This window comes from Papaver somniferum, chromosome 4 (assembly GCF_003573695.1).
Source record: "Papaver somniferum cultivar HN1 chromosome 4, ASM357369v1, whole genome shotgun sequence".
Taxonomy (NCBI): Eukaryota; Viridiplantae; Streptophyta; class Magnoliopsida; order Ranunculales; family Papaveraceae; genus Papaver; species Papaver somniferum.
The window spans coordinates 5,751,255-5,773,314 of NC_039361.1; the positions used below are offsets into that span (position 1 = coordinate 5,751,255).

Genomic DNA, 22,060 nt, shown 5'->3' on the forward strand with positions numbered 1-22,060 from the left:
TCTCCTTTCTAAATTCTGCGAAGGTAGTCAGCTTGGGTTGACTTCCTTGTTACTGTTTAACTACTTCTTTGAATTTCATTAATGCAAGCTTTATTTCAAATTTCAATAGTTTATCATTCTTCGCAGATTCTGAAAAGTCTTATCAATCCACTATTGCTCATATGCCAAGTATGCTTTTACTTGCAAATTAATAATACAATCTTGTAATATTATTAATAATAAAATATTCGCATTAAATAAAATTGCAGATCTAAACAAAAGAGATTTACCCCTCTAATATATGAATCGATAAATGATACATGTATATGAGAGTTGCTCTTTGTCAGCATATGCGTTTGACACCTAAAAGTAAATAAGAGACCCAATATAAATACCAATGGTATGAAAACTTGCAAATGGAACTGATATTACGCCTTGACCTAAGAGTAGATAAGAGACCTAAATTTTAGTCTTATCAAGATGGTTAACTATATATAAATAATTTAAGATGATCTTCTAAGATAATAACCATTCTTGGTGTCAACTGCATATAATCGTTATTTGATCATGCGTGAAGAATCTAGGATAAACAAATACTCGATTTGTAAACCATAAAAGTTTATAAGTATGAAGAGATGTAATTTCAAGGTTTATGTGATACAAAGAATTATAAGAATAACAAATATAATCAAGAAACTTCAATCTATTTGATACTAACATGTGCACGACTATAATCTGATTAAGAGTATGAACTCTTCAACGACAATAACAATACAGTTAAGAAATGCCATTTACCGACCCAAATTAAGGGCATAACAATGGAATCATCATTTTCTTCGTTATTTATTTTCACTCCATGTAAATATTATAATTTTTGGTTGAAGAAGTCAAAGTCTTACTGGGCAATTCCTGTCTAGAGAAAAATAAAAAATATTGTGTAAGAAAATATAAATTAAAAGGTATGATATGGTATGGTATTAAAAATAAACCTAACAAAAGAATAAAAATGAGCACATAGCAATCATATATTTGATCAGTATCATTTGACTGCAAATGAAAAAACAAAATCGAGATAACAAAATAAAAAATTAACGAAAAAAATAAAATATAAATTAAACTGCATAAATGAGAAAAAAATTAGGCTAAGCCACCATGAATTCCATGGATGTTAAAAAAAAAATTAAAAAGAAAGCTAACAACAATTATCTCAATCAACCAAAACAAAAGTGAATCATACATTTGGAATAAAGTTGTGCAAATGATGAATTAAAAGGTATGGTATGGTATTAAAAATAATCCTAACAAAGAATAAAAATGTGTACCTAGTAATCATATATATGATCAGTATCATTTGACTGCAAATGAAAAACAAAATCGAGATAACAAAATAAAAAGTTAACGAAAAAAACAAATTAAGGGAATAACAATGCAATCATCATTTTCTTCGTCATTTATTTTCACTCCATGTAAATTCTATAATTTTTGGTTGAAGAAGTCAAAGTCTTATTGGGCAATTCCCTGTGCGAAGAACAATAAAAAATATTGTAAAAGAAAATATAAATTAAAAGGTATGCTATGGTTTTAAAAATAAACCTAACAAAAGTATAAAAATGAATACCTAACAATCATATATCTGATCAGTATCATTTGACTGCAAATGAAAAAACAAAATCGAGATAACAAAATAAAAAATTAACGAAAAAAATAAAAGAGAAATTAAGCTGCATAAATGAGATAAAAATTTGGCACCATGAATCCATGGATGGTAAACAAAAAATTAAAAAGAAAAGCTAACAACATTTTTCTCAATCAACCAAAACAAAAGTGAAGCATACCTTGGGAATAGAGTTTGCAAATGATGAACGTTGGGAAAAAAAATTGATTATAAAAGGGATTAAGTTAATGGACATTTTATTTTGAATAAAAGTAACGTTTGACATTAAATAAGAGGAATAACTTCCAAATAAATGCACATTAAAAATCTGTAATGTTTATTAAAATAACTCTCAAATTAATGTGGACCCTTCTTTATATGCCTAAAATGTTGATTGAAAATATTAAATATGTAACTCGATCTGGACCGTTCTTTATATGCCAGTAATGTAATTGAATAATTTAAATATGTGTCTCAATCTGGGCCGTCCCTTATGTGTCCAAACTATAAATCTCCGTCCAAATGGTAAAACACCATTGTCCCTTATAATATAAATAGATAGATACAGAGATACGATATCCATATAACCACATGACTCTTATTAATGGAATCCTTCTCTTTCTCTACCTCTTTCTCTTTCCCTATTATATTCTACCCCAAAAAAAGTGACACTAGTCACCAAAAATTTCTGGTTTATGCGTTTAACTAACTGAATATTCAAGAAACGGCTTTACATTTCAACAGGCACACCCTGAACTGAACTGGATATTCTAGAAGAAATGGCTTTACATATCAACAGGCACACCCTGAAAATTTTGTTGTTACCTTTTTGTTTGTTTCCCTTGAGTTTTAAGGGCGTAAATGGTTGATCAAGAATTATTGCAATACAAAACAAATCATCTTCTCACAATTCGGGGTCGGTCAGCAGAGACTATATGTATGGTGGTGAGGTCAAGTATAGAGAAGACGTAATGTAGTAATGGTAAAATTATAGTCAACAAAAAGAAAAACGAAATTGATAGTCCAAGTCAGAAACTCGTCTTGAAAGAGTCTCCTTGCATCGTTGTCCACTTGATAATTGATGTACGAGCGTTCCTTCTTCGAAACACTTTAAAACCTTAAATCAGACTTCACTTTGTATATAAACTCCATTCTCCCTCTCATTTGCCATCCATCCATCAATCCAACCTTCACCTTCCTCACTACAATTCTTTCATTTTCGCTTACTCTCTTTACAATTCACTCACACTCAATTTGTTCTCTAGATATTCATTTATTACTATTAAACTAATTTTCAGAAGAACAATGCAGAAGATTATAGTTTCCCTGGATTTACACGACAACAGATGCAAACAGAAGGCTATGAAATCAGTCTCTGGACTTTCAGGGGTTGATTCAGTATCAATAGATGTGAAAGACAAGAAGTTAACAGTAATTGGAGATGTTGATGCAATCCTAATTGTGAGCAAACTAAAAAGACACTGTCATACGACGATAGTTTCAGTTGGTCCAGCAAAAGAACCAGAAAAGAAGAAAGAAGAACCGAAAACAGAGGCTACTAATCAAATAGTTGATCTTGCTTATGCTTACAGAGCTTATAATCCTCATATGAACACGCATTATTACCAGAGTGTAGAAGAAAATCCTAATGCTTGTGTTATTTGTTAAATTTTATTTTATTTTTTTGCTTAATAATAGGATAATCGCAGTTTCTAAATTGGTTTAATTGTTGATTCAAAATCTTGGGTACACATCAAATACACATGGCAATGGTATTCAAGGACTTTCCTGAGATTTTTCAACAAAATCTTTACAATGTACAGAAATGCACAGGTACAATTCAAAAGAATTTACACAGGACATGAAAGCAAAATTTCATGTTTATAGATCTCCCCTGAAGAATGGCTGACTAAGAAATGAGCTTGAGAATGTACCTCCACCATTTGGGAAAAGTGTGAGGAAACAGATGACTGCTAGAACAAAACCCCAATTGTATCTGTCATCTCCCAAAGGAGTAACCTCATCTCTAGCAGGTAATTCTTCTCCCCCTCTGAAGAATGTTGCAAATAAACCCCAAGCCAAGCAGAGGACACTGCCGCTCAGACCACCAATTCCTAACAATAATGAAGTTCCAAAAGATACAAGTGTTGCGACGTTCCTTCCAAAAAGTGCTTGAGCAATGCGACCTCCTTCAAGTCTTCCACATGGTAAAAGGTTCAACGAAGTCACTACCATTCCTGCACAAAGTGTTCATTTTCAGCCTCATTAGATCGACCACTTGTGAAACGTTTAATATAAACTACACTATCCCATTTGACTAACAACACTAAGCTCAAAACAAATCTGAAATTTTGAGAGCCTGGTATGATCAAAATATGGCAGTCATTCACCATTAAACACTATCCCATTTCACATAGTTTAGTGAGTGATAATAAAATTTGAAGGTTGTGGTGACTTACCCAATAGCCCGGCAAAAGCAAGGGGATCAACAGGCACACCCACCCCTTCAACTGCATTGGGCAATACATTTCCTAGATCATCTGAGTAAGGTCCTATCGCATATTGAATGAAAGAAAGCAATGGGTTGTTGTAAAAGAATTGAGGCCTTATGAACCTGCAAACAGACAACCAAGTGTTAAAGCAGACGCAAGAGGACATTCTGGAGCAGAACAAAAAAAGGAAGGAGTTAAAAACTCCGAATATTTTCAATCATGACTTGACCCAACTCTCTTAGTAACGCTCATTCGCTCAAAGCTTTAGAATTAGATTTAAAAGACTTCAAGATTGCTGCTAGTCATCAAGACAGTCATGTACTTGAGGATCCTATCCAAGGAAGGGGGTTTGGTATTACTTACAAAGCATTTTCACCACCATTGAAGCTGCCATCAGTGACAAAAGCTATGAGTGTGAGGGCTAATGAAGTCAAATATGCACTAGCTGTCCGTGCCACAGGAATATCAAAAAGAGCCTTCTTATTAGGGAGGAGAGACTCATAGTTATTCATCACCCCTAAGCATCCAGTCCAATTTGAGGGAACAAGAAATGAAGGGCTCAGTTTAACACCATAACTAGCTGCAGTAATCCTTGTACAAATCTGCAATTCATAAAGGAAATGCTCACTAAGACATACCCGAGCCATTCTATACAGAAAATATGCTTAACAAATATGGGCCAAATGAAACAAACCATTCATCGGAAATTTTTAAAGAAACAGATTTTGAGATATCCAATAATGGCAATCATGAGAGCATACCTCAGAAACTCCCAAGATGGTAAGGAACCCACCAAAGAGAGGCACAACATCAGATATGTAGTCATCGAACGTAGCATCAGGTTTAAGAAAAAACCCACTCATCAAAGCTATTGTCCCAAAAGTTGTGACACATAGTAGTATCGCACTGACATAACCCCAAGGCGTACTTAACTTTGTGGATTCAAACTGAAGGTCTATTTCTGCTTTTGGTTGTACCATACAAACCTGAAAAGATTACTCAATGCTCGTTATGTTGTACAGCAAAACACAAACTCCTACTGAAATGAAAATCAAATTCTTTCGATCTCAACTTAAACCGACAATGAATTACTTTTATACGGATGTGATTACCTGCTTTTTTAAGTCATTTGATTTTTCCTCCATGAACCATAATACAACGTCTTTGCCAGCTGCTTCAGAAAGCTTTTTTTCCAATTTCGGGATGACTTCTTCAATTGGTTTCCTCAAATTACCAATAAAAATCCCACCGTCTCCAAACCTACGAACATCAGTTGCAAAGAATGTATCGAACCCAAAACAGCTCTTTAACTGCAACCAAAATGAAAAATACTCATTATTTCTTATTTGGGAAAATAAGCAAACACTGTGAGGGCAACTCCAAAAATGATGAAAATGCTTACTCACCTTGTTAAGATCAAGAGCTTTGAAAGCTTCTTCAACTTTCTCCAATCTTTCTTTCTCTCTTTTCAATATCTCAATTGCAGCTTTATTAAAAAATCCAACAACTGGGTTACTGCTGTTAGTTTCAGTACTTAATTCCTTGAGTTTTCGCTCAGCTCTCTTCTTTTCAAGCTTTATAGCAGCTTCAATTGAAGGATTACCCATAAATTTCTTAAAATCCTCATCAGTTTTCCAATCCGATTCCTGTTGTTTACTTGTCTCTTCATCAAGATCATCATTCTTGGTTTCAGTCACTTGTACCACAGACTCAATCTTTTCCGCGGGCTCATTTGGTCTCTCAGAAATTGTCTCAGCAGAGGATGAAGAGGGTTCACCATATGCCGGCTCATGATCTTTAACAGAGAATTTGAGATATTTTCTTGAAATGGGCTTGGAGAAGAGAGAAAATGACTTCCGAACAGGTTGATTTTTAGAGAAAGAAAAAGTTTGGGGTTTCTTGGATGACAATTGAGAAGAAGAAGAAGGAGAAATGAGGAACAGAGAAGCAGCCATTGAAGTATGTGTTGAGTAGAGTGAGAATCCATGGCCCTTATTGTCGTTGTTAAAGAAGAAGGAGAATCGTCTAGAAAGTTGCAGAATGTTGAAGTTGGTTTGAGAGGAAGAAGATGAAGACAAGCAATCAATCTATCAAAGAGAGGAAGAGATGGATAATGAAGGGTCGTGTTGTTTTTGTACTATTCGTGACTCACTTGTTACTCGTGGTCTCATTCATGTGCCCGATCCCAAGTCCAACCCCTGAAGTGGCCCGCAAAGCCCGATTCACTTCTGATGACACAGCACGACATGTAATTATAGGAGTTGGAAGCTTATATATAATTACATAGAACAGGTGGTTTGAAAGGCATTAATTTATAGAGTTTGAATTTTATTTGGATGATGATAATTTTATTACCGGAGAGAATTACATAGAACACGTAGGAGAAACTAATATCAAAAATGAAAAAGGAATATATCCCAGCTGAATACCCAAGAACAAAATAGAGATCGAATTTCTTTGTTGAAAACTTGTATCCTTGAAATAATTGGAGCTTTCACCTGTGTTGCCAAGAACTCTTTGGTTTCTTTCTTTCTTTCTTTCTCTCTCGAACTTATTATTGATGTGTAATTAATAATGCTATTACTCCCCTCAAAGTTGCCATGCACAGCTACTTGTCACGTCTGGACGCTCGCAAGTAGCTATCAAGAAGCCTGTGTTTAGTAACATTTTCGATTGTGTAATGCTATCAGATGTCAATATTAATATCCCTCCATCATGGCATGTGAAGCTCTCGTTTTTGAGGATTGGCGCTACTCGTCTTTATCTTCCTGATCCTCATCATAGTTGAAAGGAAGAGGCACTTTTGTGAATGCACGAAACTTGCCAACATTGTTTACGTGTTCATTTTCTATCCTAATAATCATCAAAACCATACCAAATAGCAAAATAAGAATTCATTAAGAAATATGGTTGGAAACTTTGAACCCATTGGCTGTAAATGCAATGCAGAAGCTAGAAAACATATAGTTGGCACTGACAATATAGCAAGTGACATGACTTAACACTAAAAAATAATACCTGAAGAAATTCCATACACCGCGACGAATGATCTCTAGGCATGCAACGACAGTAACCATACCTTCCCTATCTAAGAAAGGTAGTTGTATGTTTAATACTGTCTGTAGCCAGGCAAATCTCAGAAACACATTTGTTACCTGCAGCCAAATGTAGGAAATTTACATTTATCTCATTTCAGCACTAAAACTAGTACTGTTAATTTGTAATATCGAAGATTTTATTTCACTGGATAATTCTAAATTACCATGGCTGCAAAGTAGACACTTTTGTGAGATACAAGAAGCTTGTCTCTCAACCAAGGATTCTTCGAATTTTTCCGCAGAAGTCCCCAGTCCAAAACAAGGTCCCAATATATAGCCACAATAGTTGCAGCAGTTGAGCAGATCCAGGCCATTACCAACAACCCTGTCGAGTTATGCTTGCTGTAAGCTGTTGTCATAATAATGGCTAGGACAATACTCAAGTATTTGAACCCGTTGTATCCTTGTGTCTGGTCTTTCTCTTCAAAGAATCTTCTAAAACACTACACCAAAAAATTCCAATTGTCATATGGATATATAATATATAGGTTTAGTTGGTTTATGCTTTTCTTTCACAAAGTCATGCGAAACCTCAAATTTAAGACCCGAACCGAGATAAGGGATCGGGAAACATAAGTATCTCTAGTTATTACATACTGTAGATTATAGTTCAGCTGAAAATGAAAAAAGGTACAAACCTGTAATGCGCGTAACCAAAACGGAAAAGCACCCAACATGATATAGAATGCATTGTAAATGTTGTTGTTTGTTCTGCAGCTAGTTTCCCTCGTTTTGTAGTCACCCGAAGCATAGTAGCAGATGTAGAACGCAACGTTTCTAAGAGATTGGCCCTGACTACTTAGCTGATCTGCTAACATAAAATCCGATAGACTGACCTATTTGGTGGAAGAGAAAACAATAAGAGTAGAATCATTAATCTTAATTGCCAATGTTATCTTTCTCTAGTACTGATATTTTACTATAAAGATTGTTTTCATTCTTTACCTTGTAGAAAGGAGCACAAATGCAATGGAGCATGGTCCTTAATAGAAAGATACGACTAGAGCGAAATACAATGTCCAATGGACAAAATGTTGTGAGTAAAACAACCTGCATGCACAGAATCAATAGATTAGTATTAGGTGATGAAAACGGTATTGGTAAAAAGATGGATTCAAATTAATATATGAACTGATGTTTAAGTAATATAGTTTCTCACAACTAGTAATGCCGGAGGAAGTAGTTCCTTATGCTCTTTGTATTTTCTGGTTGTTATATCTATTTCCAGGTCTAGGTTGGCAAGTACACCGGCAAGTGAAACTGTTGCAAGAATCGTACTTAGTAGAAAGACTTCCCTGTATCCCAACTCCGTTCCTTGTTTAAAGCCAAATATAAATGGATAATTGACTCGGTAACGTTTCCAGAAGTATATATTCGCTGAATAGAGGAGCATATGTAGGACTAGAAATCCGAACAGACTGCAGATGAAATTCAAACATTTTGAGTTGTTAAATGCAGACATTACTAGATGTTCAATTTGACAAGGTCACTTAGTGTGTTAGATAATGATGACTCACCTCCAGAGAGGAAACATGGTTTCCATGTACCGAATAAAGCCCTCTTTCTTAAAGACATTTCCGTTAGTTATGACCAAAATAAGGCACATTATAAGTGCTATTGCACTACCGAAAAAGAAACCTGAAATACAAGTTATAAAGCAAATTAATAAGATTATTAAAACTAAAAAAAAGTTTGTGCTTGTGCCTAAAGCAGATGAACGGATCGATATTCTAAACCATTTTTACCTGATGAAAATGTTGTTGTATGCCTTTCTTTCTTCTTTTTGGATCTCAAGATGTGCATCCCCTTACCACGGTTTGACTTAGAGAAGTGTTTGATGAATGAAGCCTCTACTCTATCCATGAGCTTAGTAACCTGTGATTTGTGTTCAACAAACCAAAACCCTTGATGAGTCTAATATAATTCAAGTGCTAGTGTTAAGAGATTCGTTATGGATATGTACGATAGAAAGCTTACATCGTCAGAGCTGCCGATGTAGGAGTTATCAACCATGTTCAAGTATATTTTTGACGCTTGTTGTGAAGTTATCTGCAACAGAATTATCAATTGAATCCCAAATAATTCAAACTTTACCAGAAAATATTATTTTTTGCTTGAATAATTTGAGGAAAAACTGCATACCTTGTCATATTTCTTCATGATCTTGGAAAATGCTAAGAGGTTCAGATAACTATAGCTTTTCAGAAGTCGAAGTTTTTGATGGAAATTGATAAACGCAGATTTGAGTTGCTGTTCAACTTTCTTTAAATTCTGTCTGCTGAAGACCAATCCTTCATTATTTCTGTTCTTGTTGAGTATTAATCCTTGAATTGTCGAACGCAGAGTTCCCAGTTTATCATTGATTGTAACACTGTTCAGAATTTTGCTTATAGCTGCGGCATCTTCTTCATTTACACCAATTTCGTGTTTATTAGATCGATCATCATCCTCACAGTCTACAGTGTCGCTTAGTTTACTTTCTTCTGAACGGTTTCCACGGTTGCTTCGTTCATTCAGTTCCTCAATTGCATCCATATGCGCAATTTCTGCACATTTGTTTGTTACCAAAAGATGAAAACTATATTCTTTCATATTTTCATGCATATTTAGCTAACCAATCATTTTATTCACCCCATGGTTTAAGCTACACTGAAACCACTTTCTTTTTTTTTGGCAAATATTTCTTAAGCACATGGGGGTAAGTCGACATGGACTCTATAAACATATACAAAAATATTTACAAAATGGAAAAGTGGTTTTATCGTAGGATGAACAGAATTAGGATTACTTACCAGTTTCGGTGATACTGGGGGCTGGTGAAAGGAAGGAGAACTTAGAAGCAGATTTAGCAATCTCCTTACTAAGTTGTTCAAACGTTCCTTGATCAGGATGCTCAACTTTAACCCTAAAAGCAACCAAAGCATCCATTTGTTTAGTCAACACAGCAGCTTCATTCATAACCTTGTCAACTTTCCCTTTGTAAAAGTTATTAACTTCGTTGAATTCCTCATCAAGTCTTTTGAAGAATGCTAATTCATATTCTCCTCCTCCTTCTGGCTTCAACAATTTTGTCTCATAAATTTCACAATTAACCCCGTCATGAGATCCTCCATGTTCTAAGTCATGATCATATATATTTTGTCGGAGCACTAAAATGGCTGGCTCATCTTGACGGTGATGATGATGACGGTTTGTCGTGGTAGTAGCAGCAGCAGCATCACCACCAAATAAGTTAGAAATAGAAGTGGCGACTTTAGATGAGTTGGTGGTGCTAGGAATTAGTAGACCACTAAAGGCCTTATACACTCCAGCAACTCCACCGCTATGATGATGTTGCAGGTGAGAATGAAGGTGCGGGTTATTGAGTTTAAAAAGTTTAAGTTCTTCAAGTATGGATTTGAGAGATGTGTAATTCATGTAAGCTCCTTGCCATTCTGGCACCATCTGTGACCTCAACTCTTTCTCAAACTTCATCTCTCGATCGCTTGATGTTTCCCTCCTTCTTCCCCCCTCTCTCTCTATATATATGCTACAATTTCTTTGTGCCCCTGCAATTTGCATGGGTCATTCTCATTTACATTTGTGGACTAAAATCTGAAACGTGGTAAAGTGCACTTTTGCTGAGCTCGATTCAACTATTCATGCCTATGCCCTGACTCAAGTGTTAAGTCTACAAAGATGCAACAATTAGGAGTCTAGACAGAATAAAAGGACATGATGCATGCAGTTTGTCCTTCATTTTTCGTGGGTGAGATAAGTTTGTAACACTATTCTTACCTGAAATGTCATTATTCCACAAAGTCAGACGCTATACCACTTGAAGAAAATCTAGTGGAAATCCATAGGTTTTGGTGTGATGTATATATATAAGTCGCATGGTAATCAAATTTTGGTCGAGTTAGAAAAGTAAACTCCTTAAATTCTCCCATTTGAAAGGGGCACCATTTGGTCCACTCATCACAATTTATCAACGTAGCTAGCTCGTCGTAACTTGGCTATAAGCCTATAACTCTTTTCCCTACATGGTCCATGCAATTTTAAATAGGGGCGGGATCGGCTCACACGGAAACCACACGGTTAAACTTTTTACAATCCACCGGAACCATTGCATATTGCAATCTTAAAAGGTTGAGATAATGTTATAAAATGGGCGGGTTTTTTTGAGGTTGAATGTTTTCGAATATTTTTTACTCTCGGTTTCAGCTGTCCAGATTTTTTAAGCTGATCTGTTTTTTAGGTAATGCTAGTTTCTTGTAAAATTAAAATTTTATCACTTTCTTTACTATGAGTTTGAACGGGACATTGTCTGATATCTAGATAAATTTTTAGGGACAAATTCAAAGAGAAAAATTCCGTACCTGTTTTTATTTCAAGTCAACTTGGATTGTTGTGTGGTATTTACAGATTCGGATGCAGATAAGGCGCTAATCAGCATCGGTTGTTGTGGGCTGTCGTGTGGTATTCAAGCATGAGATTATATATGTGAAAGGTGTTCTTGGTGCATGTTGATTGTAAGTTGTAAGTTGTAACACTTTCGTCCACATTCTATGGTTCATAGATGGAACCCTAATTGCGTTTGATGTGGTCACTATTATTAATGCTACAACTTGGATCAGGTAACACGACTCTTAGCATAACTAAGAAAACACCTACAAATCTACAATCCATAAGTTAGTGGAATAAATGATTCCAAATCTCCAAGTACCGTCCTTTGTGAGATTCCATTTGATTTGATACTGTAGTCATTTCACGGCCGGCCGCCCACTGACCAAATTGTTGTTCACCCTGCTACCTACATTTATGCTATGAAGGCAAAGGCAGGGGACACCAACCCAAAATTGAAAACCTGAAGTGGATAATAATACAATTATGAAACTTAAGTGTCTCTAGGAATTGATTGCATATACTTGCCCAAGAAGGGAATTACAAAAGGTCGTATCTAGATAATTCTGATTGAATTCGATAAAATCGATTACAACTAATGTATGAGTGTTTGGACAATTCGGTAACAACGTGTTCGGGGAAGACACAAATCTGTGTATGAGTTGATTACTCTCATCAAACAAACTCTAGTTTTACGGAGTTGAGTTGGATTGTATTAGGTTCACTGATAGTTCTCAAATTTGCATAATAGGGAAACCTATTTTGCATGTGTAACTTCCTGCAAGACTTTCATGTCTGCCTGATTTGGCTTTTTCTTATATGGACGATTCTATATCCACGGAAGGGTTGCACCGTGAATTGTATCCGGAGGGGATCACAAGGGCTCAAATGTCCCTTCTCTGCATTGGGATAGGGGTGGGGCAGGAATGGGCCCCACCACCTCTCTCGTACGGTTCAAATTTGGTGGATATATCATTTTCGATTAGTTATTAAAGGTAAGCTAAAAGCCTCACACTAAAGCCACCCATCAATTTTACAAGATACTACTCCCTTCGTTTCAAAAAGAAAGTCCGCTTTGACTTTGTCAAGATATTAAGGAAACCATAATAGTTTACATTGCTACCCTTAATTACTTGCCAAATTTATTTCAATAAAAATGTTAGTAACAAAAGCAACCAAAAATTGTTATGAAATTGAAAAGATTATAAAGATAAAAGATTGTATATTTATGGAGTATAACCTTTATAAGGAATTTAATTGGGAACTTATCTTTAAAAAGAAATGAAGGATATGTTTGTTTCCTTAGTTATACAGATGTCATAAATATTTTAGATTGGGTGTAAAAAATTCTAGATTGGGTCACATTAAAAAAGAATTTATGAATATAAAAAACTTAAGGTTATGTTAGAGAGTTCATCAAGAAAATATGACTATAAATAGAAGCTGGACACATTTTTGAAACAGACAAAAATAAAATAGAGTACGGTCTTTTTGAAACATATGGAGTAATATTATATTTTGTTATAGCTAGCGGTGAGCATGGTCTGGAATCTGGATTAATTGGGCTGAATTTAACATCATCCACATCCATTCCAAACATATGATGAATTTCAAATGGTCGACATTTACATCTGATTCCGGGTCTATCGAATTTGAATCTATTGCATATGAAAATGGACAGATTATGTGGGGAAGATATTCCAATGGATTCTCCTTCTATAATTGACAATTGAGGAGAAAACCAGTAAAAGTGACTTGAATTCCCATATAATCTACACAACAACAATACCCCATAAAAGAAACCCTAAAGTTCGATGCTAATAAATGTTGAGAAGGTAAGATATATTAAATGATCATAGGTGAATATCATAGTAGCAAAGTATCATGATGATATTGAGTTTGTGTCCAGTTCTAGTAATTAAACTGGTAGCAATTCCAGCTAAAAGAATATTGTAAAGGTGAATAAAGCTTTAGAGAGTTGTTTTAGGTGGAGTACTAGTAATGGGGAGAATGCCGACTTGTGGAATAATTCTTGGATTGATAATCTCCCTCTTACTGTTATTTCTAATGTGGAAGCTACTTTGATTCGACATATGAAGGTAAAGGATGTGGTTGAAAATGGTAATCGGTGTCTTGATGCTGTTGATAACCATGTTTCAACACATATAGCTGAAAATATTTAGGTATTGAGTACAGATGATGGAGTACTGATTCTATGCCATATAGCATAGTCATATTTAATCATGTGCACAAGAGCTGGTACATTAGGTTTTTCATTATCAAAAATTTCATGCACCCGCATTTCCAAACATGCCACATTACAAAACCTAACCATCTCAGAATACTTGATATGGGTACCATTTTGATTGCTTATCTGAAACATGTTACAAAGCCATGCATCAAACTGAACAGATAAAAAATGACTACTATCATTATTGAGTATAGCATTCCACACATCTTTAACAAATGAACTTTTAAAAATGAGGTGTTGCATGGTTTCAGTATGATTGTTACACAGGGGGAAGTTGAGTCAAAATTATCCTAGGATCCGGCTAATCTCTCACTATCAAGGAGATATTTTTGAAGACATTTCCAAAAAAAAATGGAGTATATTAATGGGAAACTTAGTCTTCCGGAAATGATTCCAAGGAACGGGAATAATGTTAGTATAACCAGAATCTTGGTTTTTAGAGTTGAATAAAGCATTATAAGATGATTTAACTGAAAAATTACCATTTCAGTTTGTCTGCCATCTAAGATAATGTTGACCTTCAAAAGGTATTCTAATGTTCAAAATTTTCTCAACATTACAAGGATAAAACAAAGTATTTAAAATCTGGTCAAAGGAGGACTTATAGAGAGACCAGTTGGCTAACCCCATTGTAGTGTTAAACGTTGACTGCGTCGTGTTGATTAGATCAAAGACGAGAGAGCACTCCCACCGGATCCTCGAAAACAAAAACGTACTGTTGATTGCGAAGTGTTGACCGGTGAACATGAGTCCAGTTGACTGTCCAATATTTCGAACACATTATTAATGCACTCCAAAAAGTGTTCTTACCACATTCATCAAGCACTCGTGTATGCCGTCATTTAAGGAACATATACGATATCTTTTCAGTCATATTTTACCCTTTTAGTTTTACTTTCTTATTTTGGAATATTTAAGAACTCCGGGAAGATACACGCGAAACATCTTCGTTTTTTAAGTCCTTTTTAAGAATAAATCTCTAAATAATACTACACTAGCCCATAATTTACGAATATTTGATATATAACCTTAATTAAAATAATGAGTGCGAGTTTTCAATGGATTATTTTGATAACACCCCATCTAATCCAAATTCCATTGGATACCACAAATTACACCGCATCCGGTCTATTAATGATCGGAAAACCCTCCCCAAAAATGTGGAGGGGCCAGATTTGAATTCACAGATCCTCCCTATTTGGTGAACCAAATTTTGAGACGATGCGCAAATCTACTTGATTTATTAAGCTTAATTTTTAAGGATACAAGACATGGTGCCAGGTGGAGTAAATCCTAAAATCTCATTAAGCCAATGGATAAACAACATTGAGTGATTAGAGTTAGGGAGCCTGGTTTACCCCACCTTTGATTCCATCACTTAGAATGTCCACAACGGTCCAACCATACTAACCAAAAACCCGAATAAAAACTATTTTTTTTTTGGGTTTCGGAATTTTGAACAAAACAGTGTGGAGTATAATTATAGTCATGAGCAGTTTTAATTTCCGCCCTGACACCTGCTTATATGCCTGAATGGAACGTAAACTTAACCTGCGTTTGATACCTGATGGATATATAAGTTACGCCCAAAAAAAACGGATGTGTTGGTGTCCGCTCGATAGACTGGCATAGTTTAAAATTACCCCCATCTCATGTGCCTCGTGCCAAACATCCGCCCCGAACAGGCGTTTCATTAGTTCTCCCCATGTTGGGCGAATATTTAAGTTGTGCTCGATGGGGTGAACATCTAAGTTGCGCCTGGTTGGAGCGAGCATTAAAGCTACGCCTGTCCATTGAACAAGTTTTTAAGTTATGACCCCTTTCAAACGTAGATTATATCTCCGCCCGATATCATAGTACTTTTAGTATCTGCTTGACTATATTCAGTTTTAATCTAGCTTTTCGACCAAATATACTCCTAAACCCTAGAAAAACCAACCAAATATAGTTTTATTCTTGTCCACTGCGATTGCTTTTTCGACTAAATATAGGTTTACTCCAGCTTTTACTCGTCCATTATTGACGCTCTTAGAGTAAAGTATATCCAACAAGCATGTTTGTAACATAATTCAACAATCTAGCAAAGCACAACGTAATACGCAATGTGACACAATACGATAGTTTCAAATATTGTGCAGTTAGACAAATCGTCTCACTCAAACAACTCAAATTTATTGGCAATTGTCACACCACAACAAAACACAACTCGAGGTACAATATATTGTGCAATTGACACAAACCACCAAATTTATTGCATTGTGCTATATCGTGCTTCTTATATTGTGTTATCAAATTCATCGGCCATTGGCACAGCACAACAAAACACAACTCGAAGTTCATTATAGCACGTGATGACGCACAAGATCCAATAGACCCTAGTATTTTAATTGCTTCAAAAAGTTTTATTAATTTGGTTACTTATTAATATGATGCCAATTTTTTTTTTTAAATGAAATCACTTGCATGCAAAATAGATATTTTGGTGTGAATTTTGCATTTTGAACAAATAGATAAGATCAAAACATAAAATCATCTATATGCCATGTGGGTTCACAATTATGCCTTTTTCAGATGAGTAGTTTCCGAAAATTTGCCCAAAATAGAAATGCGCTCGCACAAATCTTTTTTTTACAAGACAAAAATCAGTAAAAATTTGTTAAGAGTTTATTGATAGGGACTTACAGGGGGTATCAACTAAGATTTATGTAGATTTCCATAAAAAATTTATTTAAGCGACTCCCGGAGATTTTCCAAAAATCTAGAGATTTTTAGTGACTCTTTGAGAATATTAGAGTCTTTGTGACTTGTAGGGACAAAAATATGAGATTTGTAAAGAGTCTCTGCGATTTTTTTGAACAAAAATTATGTATAATATATCTAATTTAAAGTTCAAAACATCTGTCGATGTTTTAATTATGCACGTTATATGTTAATAAAAGTACCATGAATATATGTTCATTGTCAAAATAAATCTCAGTGGTTTCTTATGCCTAAGTTTGTCATTCTCTTTATTTCGCTCATCCCATATTTTATTTCTTATGCGATATCTCGCCACTATGGTTAACATCTTCTCACTGTATCCTATGGAAAGATATATGGTCTTCAGAATCTCTTTGATCAGTCTGATTCTGGGAAAGAAAAGCTAGGTATACACGAGCGAAAAGAAGTAGAGAGAAGGTGTCTGATATAATCAAATGAGGTCGGCTGGAATTCTGCGCAAATGGCCCGTTCCTTGGTCATCAACTCAAACAAGACAAAATAAAATAAAATTGGTCCTACTCTCAAAACAAATATTACCCAAATTGTCAAGTCTCTCGAAATATCAACTCTTCGTTAGAGATTTCTATCATGCCTATTTTTCTAAAAAAAATTCCCCAAATCAATGACTTTTAATTCTTCTTCGAATAACAAAAGTGTTGCAGTGAATCTTACGAAAACCTAATTCAATAACATGGAGTTTTAGAGAATCTGAATGACTTAATATTTATTTTTTACACTAACAAGAGACATTAGGAAGCACTCCAAAAATCCTAGTGGACTATCAAATAAATTGAAAAACTCTCTGGAAATCATTTAAAATCTCATTTAACTACCTACTTATTAAACTATATATACCTTATTCCCAGACATTTTTAAGCTAACCTTATTTTGTCTTAGTTCAGCATCTACCGAGAAACAATGCCCAATCCATCACCCTTTGGATTATTCCTAGAGACTAATTTATGAACTGTTTTTTTGGGGACTACTCAAAAATGATGGGGGACTACTTTGTGATAGGAATGTCTACCCTATACTTATAAGGGGTGTCCCAAGGTGTGTAAATGACTAACCTACCCTTCACCTATATATATAATCACCTCTCCCATCACTACCATGTATATATATATATATATATATATATATAACCACCTCCTCCCATCACCACCACCAACCACCACCTACCACCACCAACCACCTCAAATCACCACCACTGCCACCTCTATATATAGCTAAATTTAAATCATGAACAAAACAAAATCAAAATTATAAACAAACCCACTACTTTTCATTCGTTTTCCGTTGGAAAAATGAGAAGTAATCATCAAAATGAGTTGAAAATGAAAGTTACAGAGAGAAGTTCGGCTAGGAATTATGTGAAAAATTTTGTCGAACTAGCCGAACTCAACTTTAATGGAGGTTTTTGTTTTCAGAGAAAAATTCGGTTACGTCGAAAAAAAAAAGGTCCAAGCCGAACTTGTAGTTCGATTACGTCGCAAAAAGGACGGTTACGCCACAAAAAGTTCGGTTACATTGCGATTTTTTTCTCCTAACTAAACTTTTCTCTGCAAAACCTGCATATTGAGTTCGGTTACGTCGCAATTTTCTTCTCCTAACCGAACTTTTCTCAGAAAGAAAAAACTCCATTAAAGCTGAGTTCGGCTACCTGTGTTTTCAGAAATAGTAGCCGAACTACACTTGCAGGTGAGTTCGGCTACCTGTTCTTCAGATGTCGTAGCCGTACTTTTTTAACTAAACCGAAATCAGTTTGTAAATTGTTCATTTTTAGGAATGTTTTGGCCAATTCAAGCACCATTAACTGAATTTGAAGTATCTGTGAGTACCCAAAACATCATACTCTTGTTGTGGCTCTTAAAGAAAAAGATCTTAATTTTTTTTCTTCCAAAACCCTCTTCATTGTCATCTTCTTCTTCTCCGTCTCAATAATTCTTCTTTTGAAAAAAATCAACTTATTAATTTAATCTCACTAATCATTAATTAACTCACTAATCATTACACTAATTTAATTATCAAGGACAAATTTGGTATTAAAAAAAATTAGATAAGGGGTGACTCACTATTACTTCTAATATCCAACCCAAAAAACAGAGATTAGCACCCCCACCATTTTTTAGTAGTCCCAAAAAAAAACGGTTCTAATTTATAGCCCCAACTGAGCTAATTTACAGCCCAACTGAGCTTTGGGCCAAGATAATCAAGTCGGAGTACAGCCCAATCCATCACCCTTTGGACCCAATGGAAAGGTACAAAATCGGGGTCTGTCATTGGGATTTGGGAGTGACCAAAAGCATGGATTGAATCATTCATCATTGAAATGTCTGAAATCGAGAACTGTGTAGCAGATTGGAAAAAACTGTCTCAATATGGGACGGTTTTTCGGTTTTGGGAATTGATTAGTTAGTGGTACCTCTAGACCAAATTTCGGAACGGATTTTTGGTTCTCAGTTTTGTAAAATAATGGGCTGTTAGCTTTGGGAGGAACCGGATGGAGCGCCCCTCCGAAGCTCTATTACGCCTGCTTCTGATGTCTTCTCTTGATTGCTCGAATGACTATGCTTCCTTCTTCTCGAGAATGAGCTCACTGGGGTCTCTCACTAAGTCTGGTATTTTCACCAATGTACAAATCTCTTATAGTTGCAGCCTTCTTGATCCGGCCACGGGCCACCTCTAAACCCTCATACTTCTATGGTCCTATTTGTCTGCCTAGGATAAAGCTGTCCGTAAGGAAATCCCAAACCAGTCTCTTCATGTGCATGCCATTATTGGTTCTCGTATCCCCTCAGATTTCATGGTCCGTCCCCTTTGCGACCAGCATGCAGAGTCAATTGAAGTCAAAGCCGATACTGTGTGAGGTCAAAGTATACTGATGACATGATGTAGTAGTAGTACAATTGGGGTCAACATAAAGAAGTATTAAACGGGGTAGTCCAAGTCAGAGAGACTCAGTCGTCTTGAATGAGGATGTGGTTGCCGCGTTGTCCCATATACGAAAAGAAGTTCCTTCTTCGGACCACCTTAAAAGTTAAACATCATCATCACACGGTTCAGTGCAGTGCCCACTTTACGACATTGTTTTATAAACTGCACTCGTTCTCTCTCATTTGGCATTAACCCAACTTCACCTTACTCAGTTTGTTCTATTCAGCTTCACTAATCACTACTACTACTAAAACTAAATCATTTGTTTAAGATTACTCGAATAATTTTCCGAAGAACGATATGCAGGTAATAACATACTCTAATAGCTTAATTACTAACTCAGTATTAACCTCTTTAATTGTGTGTTTCAAGATTCTTTTTTCTTTCCCACTTACAGAATCGCTAATTCGGTTTAACCTTGTGTTTGTGACAGAAAATTATAGTTTCGCTGGAGTTACACGACGACAGATGCAAGCAGAAAGCTATGAGATCAGTTTCTGGTATTTCAGGAGTTGATTCAGTATCAATAGATATTAAAGACAAGAAACTAACAGTAATTGGAGATGTTGATGCAATACTTATTGTAAAGAAACTAAGAAGACACTGTCATACAACAATAGTTTCAATTGGGTCAGCAAAAGAACCAGAAAAGAAGAAGGAAGAACCGAAAAAAGAAGAACCAAAGAAAATTGAATACGCGTATACTTATGGAGCTTATAATCCTCATATACCTACACATTATTATGATCCCACATATTACTATGTTTAGAGCGTCCACAGTGGTGCGAGTATAACCAAAGACCAAAGACTAAAAAAAAAGACCAAATTTGGGTTTAGTCCGTCATGTGGCGTAGTGGGAAAAGAGTATATTTGATCGTGCGTTGATAAACATTACGCCTGGGATCAGGCGTTGGTAAAGATAACGCCCGAATGGGGCGTTGGTAAAGATAACGCGCGAGTGGGGCGTTGGTATTGTTCTACGCTTCACAAACAAAAAAAAAAAAAAAAATGGGGCGTTAAGTATATCAACGCCCCATGTAAGTTTTGAAAAAAGAAAAAAATGGGGCGTTAAGTATATCAACGCCCCATGTAAGTTTTGAAAATTTGTGAAAGTGGGGCGTTAAGTATATCAACGCCCGTTTCATGCGTACATTATATCAACGCCCCATCGGGCGTACATTATATCAACGCCCCGTTTCAGGCGTACATTATATCAACGCCCCGTTTCATGCATACATTATATCAACGCCCGATGAATGGCGGAGATTATATCAACGCCCGATGTGTAGCGGAGATTATATCAACGCCCGACTATATTTGGATTTGGTCCTGATCCCAGACCAAATTTGGTCTGGATTTTACTCTTTGATCAAATTTTGATCGATGGTCCGTCCCACTACGCCAGCCCACTCGACTGAAAATTTGGGTTTACTCTTCCATTGCAGTTGCTCTTAGCGTGCAGCATAAAACCATATTTTGTAGTCAATTCAAGAATGAGTTTCGGCTGTTCTTAATTTTGGTTAATATAGAGATGCTGTTTGAGACAGCAAAACTTGTAGCAATCTTAATGCATCAAATTCAGTTATAAGTCGTGGGAAAAATCTTTTTGGACTCTATGTTTAAACTTTAAATGGCTTCATGAACAGTTACAGGGCACAACGTAAGATTCAGACTGATTCAGTGTCAAATGTCCACACAGTATACAGTATTGGCATTCATTCTAAGTAAGCCAGAACGCATTAGAAATGCCATTTGAGCCAGCAAAACTTGGAGGATGTAAGATTCAAATGCCTTCATCAACGATACGGCACAATGTAAGATTCCGTGTAAAGTCCCTTCTTCCGGTTTGTGCAGCCTAAGTAATGTTAGCATAATGAATTAGAATTATATATAAAAAAATAATTAAAGTTAATCATAGGGGACAAGGATTCTGTTTTTTTATGCATAAAGCCATAAAGGTAACGACAATGCTATTTGAAGAGCTATAATGCTCCCCACTATCCTCCCTGATGAGCTGTCGTCCTACGTGGCAATAAAAAACCAAACTGCAGAAAGGCAAGTGAATTTTTGGTGTTTGACCTAAAAATAGACGGGAAATTAAAGCGTAATTTGAATTTTGAATACATTCTATATTCGTACGGTTTCTCTCACCAAAAAAAATTCTCTATTATTATTCTCTCTCTTCTATACTATTATTCTCTCCGGTAAAGAAGGAAAAATTAGCTAAACAAGAAGCAAAGATGCGTATAATTGAAATTGAAGAAAAAAATTCAAATACTAAAAATAAGGTTAGTAATTCCTATACAAAAAACCAAAAAAAAAAAAGAAAAAAAAAATTGACAAGCTACTCTAAAAATTTCTTGTGAATCAAATACGGTTTTGGGGGTTTTCCGATTTGATGTTCATGAAATATGTTGGGTTTAAAAACTGATGCTTTCTAAAGATATTTGTAGAAAACAGTCATGCCTAGGACTTGTTTGTAGAAAGTCCTAAATGAAATATGTTT

The 22,060-nt window shown here is 35.5% G+C and overlaps 4 protein-coding genes across 4 annotated transcripts; 2 read left to right on the top strand and 2 right to left on the bottom strand.

Moving 5' to 3' along the window:
* The first annotated feature begins 2,827 nt into the window (after positions 1-2,827).
* Positions 2,828-3,417, top strand: LOC113274646 (heavy metal-associated isoprenylated plant protein 39-like). The gene has a single exon (XM_026524043.1). It carries the CDS (start codon positions 2,939-2,941, stop codon positions 3,299-3,301), a length of 363 nt encoding a protein of 120 aa, XP_026379828.1. The 5' UTR covers positions 2,828-2,938; the 3' UTR covers positions 3,302-3,417.
* LOC113274644 (probable zinc metallopeptidase EGY3, chloroplastic) lies at positions 3,343-6,203 on the bottom strand. The gene is made up of 6 exons (XM_026524042.1): positions 5,532-6,203; positions 5,238-5,435; positions 4,887-5,111; positions 4,489-4,727; positions 4,093-4,247; positions 3,343-3,870 (listed from the first exon to the last, which is right to left on the bottom strand). The coding sequence occupies exons 1-6, from the start codon at positions 6,078-6,080 to the stop codon at positions 3,515-3,517; spliced, it is 1,722 nt and encodes a 573-aa protein (XP_026379827.1). The 5' UTR covers positions 6,081-6,203; the 3' UTR covers positions 3,343-3,514.
* A 672-nt stretch (positions 6,204-6,875) lies between these two features.
* On the bottom strand, positions 6,876-10,697 carry LOC113271876 (phosphate transporter PHO1 homolog 5-like). Its single transcript, XM_026521799.1, has 11 exons — positions 10,016-10,697; positions 9,366-9,769; positions 9,201-9,272; positions 8,969-9,098; positions 8,741-8,783; positions 8,383-8,641; positions 8,169-8,273; positions 7,862-8,059; positions 7,388-7,666; positions 7,144-7,280; positions 6,876-6,978 (listed from the first exon to the last, which is right to left on the bottom strand). The coding sequence occupies exons 1-11, from the start codon at positions 10,695-10,697 to the stop codon at positions 6,876-6,878; spliced, it is 2,412 nt and encodes an 803-aa protein (XP_026377584.1).
* Positions 10,698-19,727: 9,030 nt separating this feature from the next.
* On the top strand, positions 19,728-20,445 carry LOC113274648 (heavy metal-associated isoprenylated plant protein 39-like). The gene is made up of 2 exons (XM_026524045.1): positions 19,728-19,860; positions 19,988-20,445. Exons 1-2 carry the CDS (start codon positions 19,855-19,857, stop codon positions 20,321-20,323), a joined length of 342 nt encoding a protein of 113 aa, XP_026379830.1. The 5' UTR covers positions 19,728-19,854; the 3' UTR covers positions 20,324-20,445.
* The last annotated feature ends 1,615 nt before the right edge of the window (positions 20,446-22,060 follow it).

Bases quoted from the DNA above. Each gene is read 5' to 3' on its own strand.
- LOC113271876 (XM_026521799.1), bottom strand. From the start codon at position 10,697: ATGAAGTTTGAGAAAGAGTTGAGGTCACAGATGGTGCCAGAATGGCAA. The intron at 8,274-8,382 runs GTGAGAAACTAT...CTGTGCATGCAG, and splicing joins TTCCTCCGGCATTACTAGTT to GTTGTTTTACTCACAACATT. The intron at 6,979-7,143 runs GTATTATTTTTT...GATGATTATTAG, and splicing joins GGTGTATGGAATTTCTTCAG to GATAGAAAATGAACACGTAA.
- LOC113274646 (XM_026524043.1), top strand. From the start codon at position 2,939: ATGCAGAAGATTATAGTTTCCCTGGATTTACACGACAACAGATGCAAA.
- LOC113274644 (XM_026524042.1), bottom strand. From the start codon at position 6,080: ATGGCTGCTTCTCTGTTCCTCATTTCTCCTTCTTCTTCTTCTCAATTG. The intron at 4,728-4,886 runs GTATGCTCTCAT...TATGAATTGCAG, and splicing joins CCATCTTGGGAGTTTCTGAG to ATTTGTACAAGGATTACTGC. The intron at 4,248-4,488 runs GTAAGTAATACC...GTCTGTTTGCAG, and splicing joins AATGGTGGTGAAAATGCTTT to GTTCATAAGGCCTCAATTCT.